Source organism: Delphinapterus leucas, chromosome 11, assembly GCF_059928025.1.
Source record: "Delphinapterus leucas isolate spDelLeu-1000000601 "Yukka" chromosome 11, BTC_Dleu_Yukka2, whole genome shotgun sequence".
Lineage (NCBI taxonomy): Eukaryota > Metazoa > Chordata > Mammalia > Artiodactyla > Monodontidae > Delphinapterus > Delphinapterus leucas.
Window position 1 is genome coordinate 91,051,107 of NC_143139.1, and position 18,431 is coordinate 91,069,537.

The following is an 18,431-nucleotide window of genomic DNA, read 5'->3' on the forward strand; positions in this document are numbered from 1 at the left end:
TTATCTGTTTAAAGGGCCCCCTTCTCACAAGAGAACAGAGCTCAGAACACTCTCACCAGCACAGGCTATAACACCAGGGAGAAATAAGGTAGCGTCCACCCAATTCCACTCTCTGGGACCCACACTGGATGATCTTCCATGGTTCCATCCCATTCTAAGCTGAACTTTTTCCCGCCCGTAAAGAGAAACCTGAGCTCTGAGCTGAGTTCTCAATGAGCTTAATCCTGGTCCTCTTCCAGGTGGCACAGACAAGGTGTCATAACAGGCCCGGAAAGGGGAAACTGCTGGAATCAGGAAGCAGCTTCTTCTCCATCAAGGTCACATCTCTCCCCCCCAGACCCAGAACACTTGTTACAATTAACCACAAGGATACAAGTCTCAATGTTGGCTCCCACAATGTAGCCATTGACATCAAAGTTGATGCGAATGAACTTGCCCTAAGGAAAGACGGATGAAGAGATCAGAGGCCCCATCCTCCAGTCCCACCTCCAGTGGTACAGCCTGGAGGCAGAAAGCCAAGAGACTGAGCCTGTGTCCCCGGCCAGGGGCCCCGCACCCCAACTGCATGGGTGCTCGGGACTCAGAAGGGCCACACGGCTAAGCCTGAGCCGGGCCCAGCTCCAGCGGTGCCCAAGTGCCGCCACAGAGGGGAAGAGGGGAGGAGGGAAGAAGTTATCTGGAGGTGTTCCTCCTGCCTGGTCTGGTCCTGCGTTCTGACTGGCTGCCGGTTACAGCAGGACAAGCAGGGCACCGGCAGGGACTCCCCACTGCCTCGCTGGCTTTGCCACCCGAGCTGAGCAAGCTCCTTATACAGGTGCATGACCCAGCCTACTGCACGCGACAGGCCGGGAAGCACCAAGTCCGACCCTTCTCCGCGTCTGCGGTGCGAGCAGCCGGTGGGAAGGCGCCCGTGAGCGCCGGCACTCACAAATCGAGAGGAGTTGTCGTTCTTGACGGTCTTGGCGTTCCCGAAGGCCTCCAGGATGGGGTTGGCCTGCAGCAGCTGTCGCTCCAGCTCGCCCTGGAAAGGAACCCAGCGGGGCAGTGAGGGCCAGGCAGTGGCGTGGGCTGGCAGACCTGCCCCGCCAGGTGGAGGGGAGGTGGCAGAGCTCTGTCCACACATCTGACCTGCCAGGGACTGGGGCTTCCGGATGGGCTCTGGCCACACCAGTCTTGGCAGTCCCCGTGTCACTCCAGAGTGACCTTCCCGCCAGGCATCTGGAAACCCTGCTTGGTTTGAACTTACTTCTCTGGGCTAACCGACCAGTGATCGAAAAGGAAAGCAGGCGGCTCACCCAGCTAGCTCTGGGGACCTGGCCCAGTGGCCTGGATCAACCCTGGAGGATGCGTTGCGAAGTAGCACGTGAGCCAAAAAGAGACATGAAGGCACCATTCCTTCCCCTGGACAGTTTCCTTCCCAGGTATGCTGGCCTCCCTCTGTCCTCCTTGCCTCTAATCCTCATCTGACAGATCACAAAAAAAATTTTTTTTCCCATAGGACAAGGAGAGAGGGAACCAGATCCACAGAAGACACCAGCTCGTCTCGTCCGTGTCCTAATAAACTCTGCATTCCCCTTGCTGGTCCCCTGTCCTCCACTCCCCCCGCCCTGAAACCTGCTCCCAGCAGGTCAGGCGTCTGAGCATGGGATCAACAAGGCCCACTTTGCGCTCTGAATTACTTATCAAGAACACCAATAAACCCTACTTGGGGTCTCATGACACCTGGTGGTTGACAAAATGCCCCCTTATTTATGCCTTCTTAACCCTGGATCCTCATGATACTTAGGGTAGGAAAGAGAGAATAGCCCCATTTCAGAGAAGAGAAAACAGAGGTTGAGGGAGGGGGAATGATTTGCCCAAGGTCATCCAGCCATCAACCAGCAAAGTAGGTCATCGAATTCAAGGTTTCTACCTCACACCTGTCAGTCACTGCCCTGCCCCCTGCATCCCCGGCCCCACCTGGGGGCTCTATCCTGTCAGGTGGGCAGGCCTTTCATCCTGCCAGCAGGCCAGGTAATAACTAACACTGCCTGAGGAAAATAAGGCTCTTGTTCACCTTAATACCCAGGCACCCTCTAGGGAGAGAGGACATCACGCGAGGGCCAGGTGGGGTTTTATATTTATCAGCAGGGCTGGAGTCAAGCCAGGACTTTCCGGAAATAAAGGCTGCCTGTAATTTGTGACAAAGAGCAGAACGGGTAGTAGCAGGGGCTCCCGGGAGAGCCGTGAACTACAGCCTCCCAGGCACACCTGCCACAGATGAGACCTGTCGGCAGAGCACCGAGGATGCTCTGGGGTCGGGCCGAGCCCACCAGAGACCAGAAGGGGCCCCGGCAGACACTCCTCTTCCCACAGCCAGCCCCGGTCAGGGCTCCTCCCAGGGCTGGGGAGTCTTGTTTTTGGACCGCACAGATTAAGTGGAGGAGGGTCAGTGGAGCCCCAGGCAGGCTCTATGGGAGTGCTTGGCACCAGCGGTCATAGGACACTGGGCCTCCACCCCCCGGGCTCAGGCGGGCCTGGGAAGGTGGCCAAGGCAGCCCATGGAGCCAGATTTGGATGAGCTCTGCTCACCCACCCACTACAACATCCTCTCAAAGCACAGGCCAGGCTGCCAAGCTGGCCGAGCCACTCCCGTTCCCGCAGTCAGATGGGAGCCTACCGGAGCCTGCCGCCAGCCTGGACGCAAAGCTAGGGCCTCTGTCGGGGACACGGGCTGCTACCGTGGACGTGGGACCACCAGGCCAACCCAGGAGCGACCACCTCAGATTCCCAAGCCGAGCTCCCTGCTGACAATGGTGGCAGCTAACCTATGGGTTTCTCTTCACTGAGAAGAGAAGAGACCTTTATTTTTCAATAAGGCACAGAAGAGACCTTTATTTTTCAATGAAATCCACATACTGTGAAATTACAAGGTAGGCAGTGCGTGCTCATGAGGTTTGGAATTACCCACGCGGTTCCTGAAGGGCTTCACTGGGTGGAGTTTCTGCCCGGGGCTCTAACTAGTACACAGAAAACAGAGCGAGGAAGAGGAAGAGCGTGAAAGGCCACTGTTCAGCCTCTGGAAGCCCACCTGGAGAGTCCCTTCACCAAGCTCTGCTTTGCCAACCTGCCGTCTGGCCAAAGCCCGGTCCCCCACAAGGTAAGGTGTGGGGTGTCCCAACGGGCGGTCTTGGGATGAGCACCTGGGTCACGGCGGGGAGCGCACGCCCCCAGAGTATGCTGCGACAGGCCCAGAACACAAGGGCGCAGACCAAGTTCAAGAGTGTCTCGTGGCCCAGCTGTGTGTGGGAAATCCTTACACAGCTTCAGGCAAGGAAATCAACCAAACTGGTCAATGGCCTTTACAACTGAGGGCCTGAGCGGTCACGGGAAGCCAGGGGCAGCCTATTCGATCGCTCGAGTTGAACTTGGAGCCAGGGACAGGGTGTCCGCCACACAAAGTGACCTGAGAAAGGGGACGTGACAAGTGTGCCCCTGCATGTCACAGCCCTCACCTGCCGTCCTGAGTGCTGGGGGCCTGCCTTCCCCCCTGCAGCTGGAGCAGCCCATGACGGAAGGCGCATGGAGCCCTGCTCTCTAACTGTGGTACCGCCTCCCATCCCGCAAGGCAGGGACTCCAAGGCCACCCTCCAGAGATCCAGGCACATACTAGGCATTCAATGAATAGTTGGGAAATGGATTTTACTGCAAATCCAGAGATGGAAAACCACAGCTAGAGAACTCCTAACCTCACAGCCCTGTTTTAAAAATAGGTCCCCTAAAAAGAATGGAAAATGGGGGAGGGAGGTGGGTAGAGAGAGGGAGCAAAAGAAAACTTGATTCGTTTCTAAATATAACTCTTGGAGAAAGATTCAGAATGCCTTGCGAAGTTGGACACATGAAAAGTTACTTTTGGTTCGATTCCAGAAGACTGTGCTCTAGGACATTCTGCAGGACACACCCCAGATCCACATGCAAAGAGACACACACCACTACTTACTTATACAGGCTGCACACGGCGCCCCAGGAAGGGGGGGGGCACCCAGATGGCACAGTTCCCCCTGATGGCTTGAGGAGACACCATTGACACTTAGATTTCACAGGGAAGTTTAAGAGTGTGCTTGAGAGAAAGAGAGCACCACATGGGCATGCTTCAGACTGATCACACCTCACTCTGGGGAAGCCTTCCCGGCACTGCTTCGGGCTGGCACTGTGGTGGCAGGCGGGAGCCACCCATCTCCATCTGGTCCAGAACACTGAGCGTGTGAGGGTCCAGGAGGGCAGATGACCACTCCGCTGTGCCTCGGTCAGGGTTCTGCACGGGGCCTTCCGTGCCGTGTGCCCATGGGAACTCTGGGCCTGACCGGAGCAGCTGAGAAGAGCTAGGTGGTGAGGCCTGTCCCCATTCTGCAGGAGCTGTCATTTCAGAGTGCACGCGAGGTCACCGTTTGTCACAGCCCAGCCCCTCCTCCCAAGACAGTCAGTGAGCCGAGCCTACAAGAGGTCTAGACGCAGAGAGCGACAATGGTGTGGGGTGAAAAGCTGCTTAGAAAAAAAAATCGTAATTCAAGGGCACACGATGGACAGAACACGCATTCCTGGTGTAGAACGTGCAGTAAACGTGCAGCTCACCTAGCGAGGACACTGCTGGGTTCGACCACAATCCACCAAGAGGGAGAGGGGAAAAAAAGGGAAGTGAGATGTCTTTCCAGCTGCCCGTTCTCTCTTCGCTGGGGGCTGTCCACCCAGAGGCACTTCAACAGCAGGCAACAGAAGCAGGGGTTCCAGTGCAGGCCTGCCCGAGATCCTGCACGTCTCCATCAACTTGAGAGCCAAGTTTCGGAACCTCTCTTCCGACCTCAGAGGTGGGGGCCACGCAGCATTAGCTGCGAACCTCGGGCGGTCTCCGGTTTCCATAGCGACTCAAAGTTAGCAGGTCAAGGGAGAAACAGGCGGGCTACCACCAGACCCACTCCCAGCCTCAGTGAAAGCAGGCCTGGCCTCTGCTTCAGCCCCCCAAACACTCTCATTTTGAGCCAAACCACGAATCCTTGAGTTATCTTCCTCGGGGAGGAAGGCCTGCACTCACCTGGTCCTTCTTGCTCTTGTGGGAAGATGCCACGTGAGCCAGGTACTGAATGACTTTCTTGGTATTCTCCGTCTTGCCAGCTCCAGACTCGCCCCTGCCGGGACAGCCAAGGAAGTTCTCAGGGGAGAGGTGGCCAAACCCTCGGCGTCTGCCCCTTTCCCACTACGAGCTCTACTGTCTCCCATTCTGTGGGGTGCCAGTGAGGGACCCAACAGCCAGTAGCAAGAAAGGGGACGGGCAAACAAATGGTAAGCTCTGAAATCCTCACTCGGGCCATTTCCCATGGCCCTCCGCAGCCCTGACCAGAGTAAACTTCTGTCCGCTGCCTGCCCTGGTCACTTGGCAGCCTTTGCTTCCAAATGTCTCAGGAGGCAGTTTTAGGCAGCTGTCGACTCAGGGGTCAAAGGCGTTTATACATGTTCCCTCGAAACTTCACTCGAAGGAAAGTTTCGTACCGTTAACTCCCTTGGCTACGGGTTTATTTATCAGCTCCTCGTTAGGTTCAGAGGACGGAGGTGAGAAACCCAGATAAAGAAAGCCACGGTTCGGCACCAGGGTGAACGTGTCCTGGGGGCCCAAGCAGCTCCCAACCCTGCCTTGTTGAGAAGACGCTTGCTTTTCCTCTCCGCACTGCCACCCTCATCCCCACCGCCTCCTCTGAGGAAGGAGATTAAATCTCTGGCCATGAAATCAAGCTCATCCACGCTGCAGGACTACTAAGGAGCAAACATGAAGCCTGTCCCTTGGGCAAGCGGCAGGGGCTTGAATTGGGAATGGATCTCATCAACCTAGGTTTTGGTAGGGGTCTTCAAGAGTGAGAACAGATCAGGGTGACGCAGGACCTGCCACCCGGACAGAAACACTTACGTGCACAAAATGGACTGGTCCTCTCGGTCTGAAACAAAAGAGACATCAGGTTAACCTCCAGCAGACATGAAAAGCCTCCCGCTCCGGCTTCTGAAGAGCCGCCCATCGCCCTGCCCACTTCCCAGGAGCGTGAAGCCTGGAACGCTGGCCCTCCATGCCACCGTCACAGGGAGGAGGGACATTCCTGGGTGGCAGCGACATGGGGCAGCTGCTCCCTCCTCCGGGAGCTCAAACTGCCTGCCCTGGCCGCCCACCTGGCCCCATGACACTGAAAGAGTTCTGTTGCTCCCCCTCCGAGAAAGCCAACCTCTGGAAAGCTCCCCGGAAGTCTACTTTCCTGCCCCGCGTGTTTCTAACCGGAGGTTGGCGCTGTTGGAAACAAGGGCCGTGGCAGGTGTTTTAAACATTGTCCCCATCCGGGTAAGAGGCACAGGTAAGACGTGGGGTGAGCGGTGAGGTCAAGGCTGGCTTTGCCGTGGGACAGGCCTGGGCTAAGATGCTGTCTCGGCACGGGCTTCCTGGAGCCCTGGGGGATGTGGTATGTGTGGAAGTCACACACGTGAAAGCACCAGTGTGGGGTCTGGCATGGGGAAAACTCTCAGGAATGGGAGTTTGGAGGCAGCTCGGAAAGAACAGCAGCTCATCAGAATCAGCTTCTGACCAGTTGCTGTGAGCCCTGTGGTCTCCAGGCCTGGAGGCCAGGAATTTTCAGCAACTCTCCCAGCTCTGTGAACCGGTCAGCAAGTATGGATATAAACAATGCCCTCCCCTGGAAGGCAGGAGGAACGGTGATGCCAGGCTTTGAAAGCGAAGTTTCGCAGAAATGCTTTAAGATATTAGGGATGACCTGACTCAGGACCGAGTGTGCAATTTTAAGCAACAGCTGAAAATATAAACTCGTTTTATCCCATCGCCTGGGAGACCCCCACCTCCTGGAGGTCAAATCAGCCTGAATCCAGGACCAGGCTACTGACCAACACTGGGCTGCAGCGAGGTCAGTAATTCCCGAGTCTCGGTTTCCTTATCCATAAAGTAAACATGCTACTAACTCTCCAGCAGGATTAGTTTGAAAAACAGAAAGAACATGAAAAGGACCCAGCCCGGAACCCTGTAAATAGAATGAACTCCACCGGTGGCTGCGGTCTGTCCACTTCCCCATCATGAAGTCGCTGTGATGGGTGGCGACGGCTTGGTCAGGGCAGCAGGAGAACTAGTTGAGAACTAGCAAGGGTTCTGGTAGCTGTCAGGGGTGTCAGTGCTGGACAGACACCGATGTCGGTGATCTGGAAGGACACCCACACCGGCTCAACTGCCCAGCCAGGAACCTGCAGGGCATCGGGAGGGTGACTCAGGGCTGCCTGTGTGTACGGCCTCGGGAGACGGACTTAGCTGTTCGGCACCAGTAGAGACACTGTGCAGCGAGGCCACCAGCCTCTCTGTGAGGGGAGCCTCCAGCGCACTGATCCCAGCAGCCTGCACGGGTGGGCATTTACGACCACCTCTTTTCCTGTCTCAGGAGGGAGAGAGGAAGTCCGGCCAGGGAGAAGTAAAAAGAAACCGCTCATCCAACACAAGCTGCAGCTGCCCCCGCCCTCCCTCCAGCCCCTGGAAATATCAACAGCGTGGGGGGGTGCGGAGGGAACCCGGCCACTCACACAGACACAGCCCACACCCTGCCCCGCACCGGGCAAGGGCTCAGAGCAGACCCAGAGGGTGACCTTGCTGCACCCTCTCGACTTTCCCACAGGACCAGGCCCTGCGAGGCTGCACAGCAGGGGCTGAGATAGACTGGGCTGAGTCTCATAGACCCGGCCGGGTCCCGATAAGGCAGCAGGGAAGGCGGTGGAGCAGGGAGCGGGGGAGAGGCACGGCAGGAGCGGTGCTAAAGGCTGGGGAAGCCGTGGCAGCTTCCAGCACCCACCCCACCTTGATGAGTCTGGAACCAAAACAGCTATGACGGGGCTGCACCTCCCCCACTGCATGTCGGCAGAGGCCCAGCAGCGGGCGTGTTCCGTCCCCGCTGGGAGAGTGGCAAGAATGTACCTGTACGGGCCGGGCGGGTGGCGGGCGGCTGCCACTACCATAAAAGGAAACGTTCCCATCCCTCCCAGAAAGAACTGTTTTCCCAGGGCTGCCCAGGCCTGGTCCCCGGGATGGCTGGAATTCCTCTGATTGTGTGAGAAGGAGTCCGATGCTGAACTGCTGAACAACAGGAAGCAGAGCCCCCAAACACACACATGTGGGCACACACACAGACCCACGTGCGCACACGCAGGGACGTGGACACGCGTGCACACAGTGCATGTACACGGACACAGGCGTGCTTAGGAGTATGTACAGACACGTGTGTATGCACACAGGCACATGTACACACAGACACACACGCCTGTGGGTGCACACACACAGACACGCACATACACACAGGCCTGCACACGCTTCGAATCCCAATTTCAGACCCAAACTCCTCATGTAACCTCCATCCACCCCACCATCTCCAGCTCTCCCTCCCCTCTGACCTTCCACCTCCAATTCCTGAAGCCAAGTGACCACTGTCAACACGGCGTAAAAGGAAACCCTCCAATCCTTGCATTTTACACTTTAAAGAAACCTTAATTTGCTTTGCCAGAACATTCATTTGGGCAAATGCTTTCACAGAGGAAAAGTGATGGGAGGCCTTTCTGATTTCCTCAACTCTGCCCCCACCAGCGGGTGCCCCCGAATCCACCTGCCCACCATGAATGACACTGTGGCCCCCAGCGTCGGTCTTCGCAGTTTTTACAGTGGGTTTGGGTCTGTAATCTCTTAGGAGGTAGGTGAAGCAGGCGCTGTCCCTGGTCTGCCCAAGCCTGTCTCAGCACACTTCTGCTCGGTTCCTGAGCTCAGAAGCATCTCTTCTGGGTAGGGGGTGGAGGGAATTCTCAGCAGCCAGCCGGCTCTCCGCCTGGCGCAGTTTACTCTACCAGAGCCCCAGAGCATTCTGGCTGGGACCCTCCTTAACGCTCACTCCCCACATGGTCAGCTCTCAGGACACGGACCCTCGAGAGTCGAGACCACTCCACTGTTCGCTCAAGTCCTTATTTGGGTCTACGTGGACCGAAGGCTTATTTGAAAACACCCTTCCTTCCTCCACAACAGAGGAGACAGACAGACAGACAGGAACCCGACAGCCCAGAACCAGGGGAGTGCGCCCACCAAAGACAGCCCTGTTCTGGGAAACAGGCTCCCCGCAGAATGAAGACGTTAGCCTGACTTAGGCCCCTGAACCCCTCCTGCCCTGGTACTGACTTGACGGGGATGGGGTTGAGACAGAATACGCATCTCTTCAGGGCTTTTTTCAACTCTTTTAGAAGCAGCAGCAGCCTTTCCTCAGGATAAAAATCTTCCTGAGTCCCTAATATGAAGAGCAGGTGATAAAAATCAGAGTTGCTTGGGCAGTGGAGATGGGGTTCCTGCGAGCACACTTTACAACCACCAGTCCATGTGTCTGGAGCAGCGGCGGAGAGAAGAAAGCCAGTGGCTGCGCGCCCTAGAGCCCGGGGCACGATCCTCGCTCTGCACGGCCCCTCGGGATGCCTGGCCCCTTGGCCTCTGGGGAATCAGAGGGCAGGGCCACTCCTAGGACCGAATGATACGGGTGCCTGAAGCGTGAGGCACAGTGCAGGCGCTTGGAAACTGTCCTTAATGACCCCAGCCCTTTGCACCTCCCAGCTCCCCCACTGCGCAGCCTCCTCGGAATGACGACAGCGAGAAAGCTTTTAAGTTACATATTCGGTGATGAGGCCATTCCCTGCCCTGATTTTATTTTAAACCCCAAAAGCCCTGAGGCCTTTTGGAGCCGATTCCGATGTCCAAACAGACAGGTGTTTCCAGCCAGCTCAGAAGGCCCCGGCACAGGTGGGCGGAGGGGAGCCCTGACCGCAGGTATTTTGGCCCAGGTACGGGCTTATGCGAGGGGCCTTCTGGCTCATTTCCTCTGTGAGAGGAGCTGCCGATTCTTGTCCATAAAAGGCCACGAGGCTTGCTCAGCCGCAATGTGACATCAGCCCTGACAGGAAGTAACAGGAGGAAGGGAACGGGCCCGGTTCACCAACAGCGGCTGCCCAGGGCTGACTCACTAGAGCGCTCACTAAGATAACACCTGCCGAGCTGCCGCGGGGCTGCTCTCTGGGGGCACCTGGAAGAGGGTCCTGCCCACGGGACCTGTCTTCAGGTCAGCCGGGTTTCTCGAGAACTGACAGCCGTGCATACGGGCCAAGCAAAAACGAATGCAAGGGCAGCTACAGGTTGGACAACACACCTGCGTGGGGTGAGAGACGGCACGACCCATGGCCAGCGGGCCTCAGACTGTCCACCACCAAGGGGGTTGTCTTGCGAAAACTGCACAGCAGACCCCTGTGGGACCCCTGCTCCGTGTCACCTGGGATGGGAGCCCCGGGCTGCTGGGGCAAACTCCGGGGCAGCACTTTGGTCCCAATGGGCCAAAATGCAAAGCACTTCGCCAGGTGTAAAACATGGGGAGACCTGTGGGTTTGAGCTCAGACCCTGGAGGCTGGGAAGGCTCTAGAGAGCACGCAGTCCAATCACCTGCATCTAGAGGTCAGGACACCAAGTCCCGAGAAACCCAATGACTTGGTCAAAGTCACGTAAGCTGGGCTAAGAACCCAGGCCTCCAGATGCCTGCCTAGTTCCCCACTTTGCTCCCACAGGGCAGGGCCCTCTGTGCCACCGGCAGCCCCGCCTCAGTGCTGCGCGGAACGGGCCATCCCCACTCACGATGCGTCACACCGGCCTCGCAAGCTGTCTGCCACTTTCTCCAAAGCCAGCCCAACTCACGAGCTTGGGTTACAAGCGCTTGGGAAGCAAACAGAGAGGTGAGGAAAAGCAGGTGCAAAATAATGCTTCCTGCTAGCAGAGGCTGCGGGTTGGTGCCACGCCTCAGCGGCCTCGTGTCGCGGAGCCCAGGCAGCCTGCCTGCCTGCCTGCACCGCGGTCAGCCAGCGAGGAGGAAAGCCTGCCAGTGGCTCCCAAGCACACGGCGTGGGCACCAGCAACATTCTTGCCAGGTACAAGGGTGGGCCCGGACCAAGCAGACGCTCAGTCAGCAGCTTCCAGGCCAGAAGCCAGCTGGCCCCAACCACTGCCTCCACCCACGTGCTCCCCGGGGTAGGGTCGGGGTTTGAAACCCAGGTACAGGAGACAGAGATCGGGCAGCCCTCCCCAACCAGCACCCCTGACAATTAGGAAGAAGCCCGAGGGACTGCTCTTTCATTCTGTTTGGGGGCAAGCGAGGCCCCCGACAAGCCCTCTCTTGGCCAAAACGCACCCGGCGGCTCACACAGGTGGGCTCCCAACGCACAGGCAAACGTGCCCAAACCACTGCTCGTTGTTCATCCACCTTCCTGCGGGCAGGGCCGGAAGCAAAAACTCCATGTGGGGTTGCTGCCGAGGATAAGCCTTCCAGGATGGAGGGAGATTCCAAAGCCACGTGTGAGTGTAGACGGCCCACTGCAAAGGCCACGAGGACACGGGGGGCACCTGACAACCCCCGAGGCCAGTTCTGCCCTGCTCTGAAACAATCCCTCGGGGAAAAGAAAAGACAGGCAGGAGGAGGCCCCGGCTGAGTCTGGTACAGAGAGCACTAAGCCACAGGTCACAGCTCTGCAGAGGGCTGGGCTCTCGGGGGAGGACAGGAAGGAAGAACAAAGGGACACGAGCAGGAAATGAGATGGACACCGCCAGGCAAAGCTCAGGACAAACTTGGCTCCAAGTCGGAGCACAAACAGCCCTCCAAGGAGGACAGCAGGCTTTGCGAATGTCCCATTCCCAGGTTCGGTCAAACCTGGAGAACCAGGAACACAAATGCTAGGAGACGAACCACGGTGGCACGTGAAGATGCTCCCTGCAGAAGCCAGTGGCTCCGGTCGCCTTGAGAAGGGCGCTCAAATGAAATAAAAGATGGGCTGGTAACTGTTGGGCCAGATTTTGCTCCTGGAACAGGGCTTCTGTTCTTAGCTTTCAGCTTAGAGCTCTGCCCTATTTGCGTTTGCGGTCCAGCTCGTGTTGGAGAGACCAGCTCTTCGACAAGAGTCAGGAAGCCCAGCTGGAATGGCACCCCGAGCCCCAGTCAGCGCTGTTTGCTAGAAGAACAGAATTTATTACAAAGGTCGATACTGGGCCATTAGCCTTGGTCAAGACTAAAGGGATTTTACAGAAGCCACTTACATTATCCTGACTTTTAGGCCTGCAGACTCTCAGCTCTCTTTATCTCTCTAGTTTTAGGGAATTTACTTTGTTCTCTTCTGATAGCTTAATTCCAGAAATCAGGCAGGGGAAGAAAGCAACCCGTTTCTCCAAATGCACCAATGTTCAGCCCTGACATACCAGGACATGCTCTCCTGGGGTCTCAGGGCCAGAACTTGAGAAAACAGGAAAAACGAGCTGCTAGGCAGTGTTCAGCAGGTAGTGAGAGAGGAACTAGGCCAGGGAAGTTAAAAGCAAAAAGCAGGGCTTCCCGGCGGCGCAGTGGTTGAGAGTCCACCTGCCGATGCAGGGGACACGGGTTCGTGCCCCGGTCCGGGAAGATCCCACATGCCACGGAGCGGCTGGGCCCGTGAGCCATGGCCACTGAGCCTGCGCATCCAGAGCCTGTGCTCCGCAACGGGAGAGGCCACAGCAGTGAGAGGCCTGCGTACTGCAAAAAAAAAAAAAAAGCAAAAAGCAGCTCAGCCATTAGAGACTATGCAGGTGAGTTTTTGTTGTTTGTTTGTTTGTTGGGGCGAGGGGGGTTACAGTAACAGAGACATGGGCCCAAGTTCTCGACCACTGCCGAAGTTTCAGGTTCCAAGAGGTCACTTCTTTCTCCTTTCCCACTTCAGCCGGCCCAGAGCAAAGCAGAGCCGCCCTGTTGGCTTGGATTAAAAACAAAACAAAAAAAGCAAGCCGAAAGCTGAATCCTTGAAAAGGACCCATTAACCACAGATTCCTCTTCTAGAAAGACCGTTATATAGAAATGAGACTGACAGGCATGACCACAATTAAGTAGCCTCATTCCGTGGGCCGACTTCCCTTCTGGGGGGGCCTGACCAAGCAGCCTCCTTGTCCGGGCTTCGGTGTTGGGGCAGGGGGCCAAGGGCTGCCTGTCATGACGCCCCTCTGGTAGCCCACCAGCACATCAACAGAGGACGACTCCAGTGCCACGGAGGAACCGTCTCTCGCATGCACAGCATTCTCCTGAAGACCCCCGAGGCCACATCGACCCCAAGGCCTCGTGCTGCCATCTGAGGCCCATGGACCACATCAGACAAGCTAGAGGCCACTGCACACCTGTGTATCACACGGTCACTACAGGGAATCAGCTACAACAAGCCACTTCCTGTATGTGCTGGTACCCAGAGCCTGGCCTCTGGGAGGATGCTCACCGAGGAGATTAAGAAGCCACCTGAGGAAGCACTTGGTCATCACTTTCATCACGCAAATGGGAGCGTGGATGGACGGGATACGCCGTGTGCAGGTCTTGCAGAAGGCAGGGACTGTTCAGTCAAGACACTGCATCTCCAGGTCCCACTGCTACCTTCTAATGGGCACCTGTCACAGGCCAGGAACCGTACGCACGGCCCCTTGTTTGATCCTGACAGTAAACCTGCCAAGTACGTTTATCCGGCCAAGAAGCAGATGAGAAAGTGAAGGCCCAAAGTGGACCCCAGTCGGTCAGGACGTGACAGAGCTGGACGCCGACCAGTCTGAACCCCACGCTCTCTTTTCTGCACACTTCTGGGTCACAAGGCAAGCTTCTCCCTTAAGCTAAGGCCGAGAGAGACCCGGCAGACTCCTTCTGCTGACCTACTCCAGAAGGGCTGTGTCATTTGTCAAGGCGGCCCTCGAGATAGGTGGGCCCCCAGGTGCTGGGCCCTCACGCTCCTGCTGCAGTGTACCTGCCTGCCTCCCAGGCCGCCCCCGCCCCCAGCAGGCCCCAGAGGGGCTGCGTCCAGCATGGCCGGCCGGCAGGGGTAACCGTGTGGCAGGGGTGACAGAGCGCAGCCCTCGGGGTGAGCTGCTGCCTCCAGGCCTCCCTCAGACAGCGGGGCCTTTGTGTGTCGCCGGCTGGCAGGGCTCCCTGGCAGGGCCTTAGCCTCCTGGCCGGCACATTCCTGCTTAAGTGGAATCATCACATCCGCGGCTTCCTCGGCGGCCTGTCCTGGTGAGTCTGCTCAAAGGCATGGGTTTACTGGACCCTCGAAGCACTACCTAGCACCTCCCCAACATGGAGCTTTTCCTCAGAAAGACCTTGGAGGGCAGACAGCTTCACAGGGGCAACAGGCGGCAGGGCCGGGAGAACGAAGAGAGAGGGGCAGGAGGGCCCCTCCGGCCCTAACCAGCCAGCAGGACGGGAGCATACCTCCAAACACCAGCCAGGGTGAAGGAGGACCCACGGCACCCTGGAGGATGGGCACCAGGGCGGGAGTCGGGAGACCGGGTGTCTGGGGCTGGCTCTCTGTGGGCCTTTGGGCAAAGTTAGTTAATGTTTCTGGGCCTGTCCCTTTACCTGTGATGCAGGAGGATCGTCCTCAGATGTGAAGAGAACGCTCAAATTCTGCCCTTCCTCGTTTACCCGAAAAGGTTAGTCAAGCACCAAGAGGCATGTGGACACTCACCGGGCCCTTGGTGACCAACCACTCCTGGGGCAGCTTCCGCTGAGAAGCAGAGGTGGGATTAGTGCAGAGCGAAGGGTTAAATAGTTCTTGGATTAGTTTAGGTCTGGAATGAGAGCAGACCCTGCTGCCACTCCCCCAGAAATGCTGGGAGCTCATTAAAATACCATAAAGTCACCGAAAGTGAACCAAACCTGGCATTCTAACTAATTAACAAAGAGGGTCTTTTTCTTCTATTCCTGGGGAGATAACTGAGCTCAAATTCTTCAACTGGCCAGTTCTCCTGTGAGAACACACACACTCTTTCCCACGGAGGGTGGAAGTCAGAAGCGCCCTTTCCCCACCTAGCCGTGCGTCTGACAGACCACGTGCTGCTTCTCCCGAATTCCCCGGGCAGCCCTGGGTACCCTGTCCCCGCAGGGCCGACGATGCTGCTTCTCCCGAATTCCCCGGGCAGCCCTGGGTACCCTGTCCCCGCAGGGCAGACGTCTGCCTCCCGCTCTCTCATTTTCCCGGCCTTCCGCGCTTTACAGAATCCTGAGGATCGGTTCAACCACAAGGTAGGAAGACCCAGTAATGCCCAGGACAACAAATTAACCAAACGGGAAAGCCAGGGTTGGGAGGGTGAACGTACCAGGTTACCGCAACTTTAATTAAACCCAAGGCTGAGGATTAAAACAAACAAGACTGGGCCGGCACGTCTGGGCCGTGCTGCAACCATTTACTGACATATACCTGCCAGGCTTTCCACAGGAGCCGACCTCCAGGGTGCCATTCCGACCACCCTAGGCCTCGGCGGCCACACCTTCCTCTGAATTCCCAAGACAGCCGACACCTGCCACAGTCACGCTGGCACCGGGTGGAGGTGGCAACTCGTCCTGTTAGACAGCTTTGGCCACAGATCCCTGTGTACAAACATGTCTGTCTCTCCACCTGGACTGCCATCGCCTCCAGTGCCAGAGTAATGTACTCAACCTCTTAGTATTCTGGCACTTTCCAATCTCCTACCTCCATGGCCTAATCCAGGCTACCATATACTGCCATGCCCCAACCTGTGCCCACGGCAGACAGCACTAATCCATCCCAGCATTCCTTGGCACTGAGTCTCAGATCCTTTGTCAACACAGGGTTAGGCAAGGCACTACTGATGGGAGCTGACACTTAGAATAAAACCAATCTGCAATGCTTAGTCCAGGGGTTCTGCAGTGGGGACAATTTTGCCCCCCAGGGAACATTTGGTAACAATGCCTAGGGGCCTTTTTGGTTGTCACAACTGCAGAGGGAGGGTGCTGCTGGCATCGAGTGCGTAGAGGCCCGGATGCTGTGAAGCATCCCGTAATGCTCGGGACAAACTCCCCCCCCCCCAAAAAAAAAAACAGAGAATGGATATCCAGCCCCAAACCGTCAATGGTGCCAAGTTTGAGAAACCCTGGCTTCGTCCGACAAACAGGTAAAGTAACCATATAATTCATCATCCAAACGGGAGCGCTTCTGAAAGTGAGAGAGGGCAGTGTTAATACTAACTGCAAGACTGCAGGCATAAATCAGGACTTACAGGCAAACCAGAGCATTTAAGAGATGAAAGACGGAGGGAGGTCCCTAGAAGTCAAAGAGCTCATCTCATAAAAGTCTCCAGACAAAGCCACCAACTCCCCTATTTGGCAGAATAAATGCTAGTATGTCATAAGCCACAGCCAGCTCAGGGAGGAAATCTTTTTCTAGTTCCTCCCTAAAAAAAAGCAGAAAAGGAACTGTCTGGCTGTGGCTTTTAGGATGTAAGTGTCAGAGAACAGACCTGTGTTCCCCCAAGCCAGAGGGGCAGCATGTGCTAATAAGTAAGACACGCTCTCCAAAAGAGAGGCACTGATTCTAACAGCCTGCAGACCCCAAGGCTCCACTGTCCATACCTGACTCAGGGCAGGCACCAAAGGCTCCGCTCGAGAACTTCCTTTACTGGTGAACCATCTTGTCCTAACAGGGGCAACTTCTGTTAATTAACTTCCTCCCTGTCCCAAGAACAAGAAATCTGTTGCTGATTGCTTTGCGGGTCAACTGTGTGCGACAAGAGGGAACTTGGAAACGTCCTCGGTCAACATGGGGGCTGAAGAGCTGCACCGAGTCTAACATGAAGCAGAAATGGGCAAAAACTTCTCAGATTGAGGTTTAGAAAGTACACGGACCCAGCACCCACACAGATAATTTTTAAAAAGCAACAAGACCTTAGGTTTCCTGTGCCTACAGATGTCCAAAAGATGAAAACACCCACCCATTCACCCTCATAATTTGGGGTGGCTCCTCAGTTCCCATCAAGGCCATTCCATTATGGCCAAGACTTCCTGATCAACACAAAGGAAAGCTCCAGTCCTCTGCAAGCTCTCCCTTTTTTTTTCCCCCAATTATATCCAACCTATAGCGCTGACTTTTGCCCCTCAAAATTCTTTGTGGTTGTTGAACACACAATAATTGGGCGAAATCTCTTTGGGAAGAAGTCCCACAGATTGTCAGAAAAAAGGCTGGCAGTTCAGTTCCAGAGACTCCGACTCCTGGCACCATGCTGTACATCACTACATTATTCTTATCATAATGGCTTGGCAAGAAGTGAAAAATCCCACTTGCTAGAAAACCTTTCAGGTCTGGGATCCAAGTGTGGGAACATGCCCTAACTCAGTCGTGCGGAGCTCAAGAATACTCCAGGGTGCACTTCCTGCATGAGGCCAATTATGAGAGCAAGGAGAAAACTGACTCATAACCTCTAGAGACAGACTCAGGCTCTTCCGGAATCCCACAGAATGTTCTCCTACCAGACTGTTCTAGTTAGCACTCTGAAACAGACATCCTACTTTAAAACTAAAGGGCTGGCTTCTTCAACGAATTCTGATAGATGTGAACATGAGCCAAAGGGTAGGCCAAACGTGTACAACCTACATAATTCACCAAGCTTGGCAATGAAACACCTTCCACAGCACTATGTGGATGGTACAAGACAGACCCACATGTTGCCATTTTAAACCACTAAACCAGGGACAAAGTTGTTAATACGATAAGACTCATCACCACCACAGCCTAGATTGACTACAAAGTTTAAAGTAAAAAAAAAACAAAAAAAAAACGATGCCCATGTAATAGGACATGAAAAACCACTATCCATACAAGATATGAGAACATAGCCCTGTGCTAGGTAGTTGACTAAGCTCTGAGAATATAAAGGCAACCTGGGCCCAGTCCACACCTAAGTCAAAGTATTACTAGGGCTAGCCCAGACATCCTCCCAGGCTGGCAGTAATGCTTCAGTCGTGTCTTTAACAAAAGACTAGAGACTTGCCAGGTATTGTGGGGCAGATGGAACAGGCATGGTGGCTTCAAGCAGAGAGGCCTACTGGAGAAATGCAAGGAGTTCCATGTAGCCAGCAAGTTGGAGAGGTAGGCAGCAGGCCAATTACAAAGGGCACCGTATGCTGCTGGAGGGTTTAAGGGTTATCTCTGGGGCAATTGAGGAGACTTTTCAAGAGTTCAAATCAGGGGTTTGATCAGATTTGCATTCCAGAAGGACGACTCTCTGATAGACGCACAGAGAGAGGGCTCTATTAAGAGCAAAGGTTAAGAGGCACAGCAATAGTACAGGCAAAAAATTGTAGAGGCCTGAACTAAGGCCAGGGCCACAGAGACAAGAGGGGGAAGGAGGTCAGAAATGTTAAAAGAGATAAAATCTATAGAGAGCGCTGACTGGCTTGGAAAAAGGGGTGAGAGAGAAAGGGGACAGTGTAAGATGAGCCAGGTTCCAGGCTTGGGTGACTGGGTGGATGGAGAAATAAATGGCAGCCGGGAGCAAGTGGCTGGCAGCAATCAGC

At 55.7% G+C, this 18,431-nt stretch overlaps 1 protein-coding gene across 1 annotated transcript in view; it reads right to left on the reverse strand.

The window, feature by feature from the left end:
- Positions 1-18,431, reverse strand: part of MYH9 (myosin heavy chain 9) — a 93,211-nt gene that overhangs the window by 35,987 nt on the left and 38,793 nt on the right. The window contains exons 4-7 of the mRNA XM_022599874.3: positions 5,936-5,963; positions 5,069-5,162; positions 929-1,021; positions 374-437 (exon numbers count right to left, since the gene is read on the reverse strand). Of these exons, the coding sequence (XP_022455582.1) occupies positions 374-437; positions 929-1,021; positions 5,069-5,162; positions 5,936-5,963 (279 nt within the window). The remainder of the gene's footprint in view (positions 1-373; positions 438-928; positions 1,022-5,068; positions 5,163-5,935; positions 5,964-18,431) is intronic.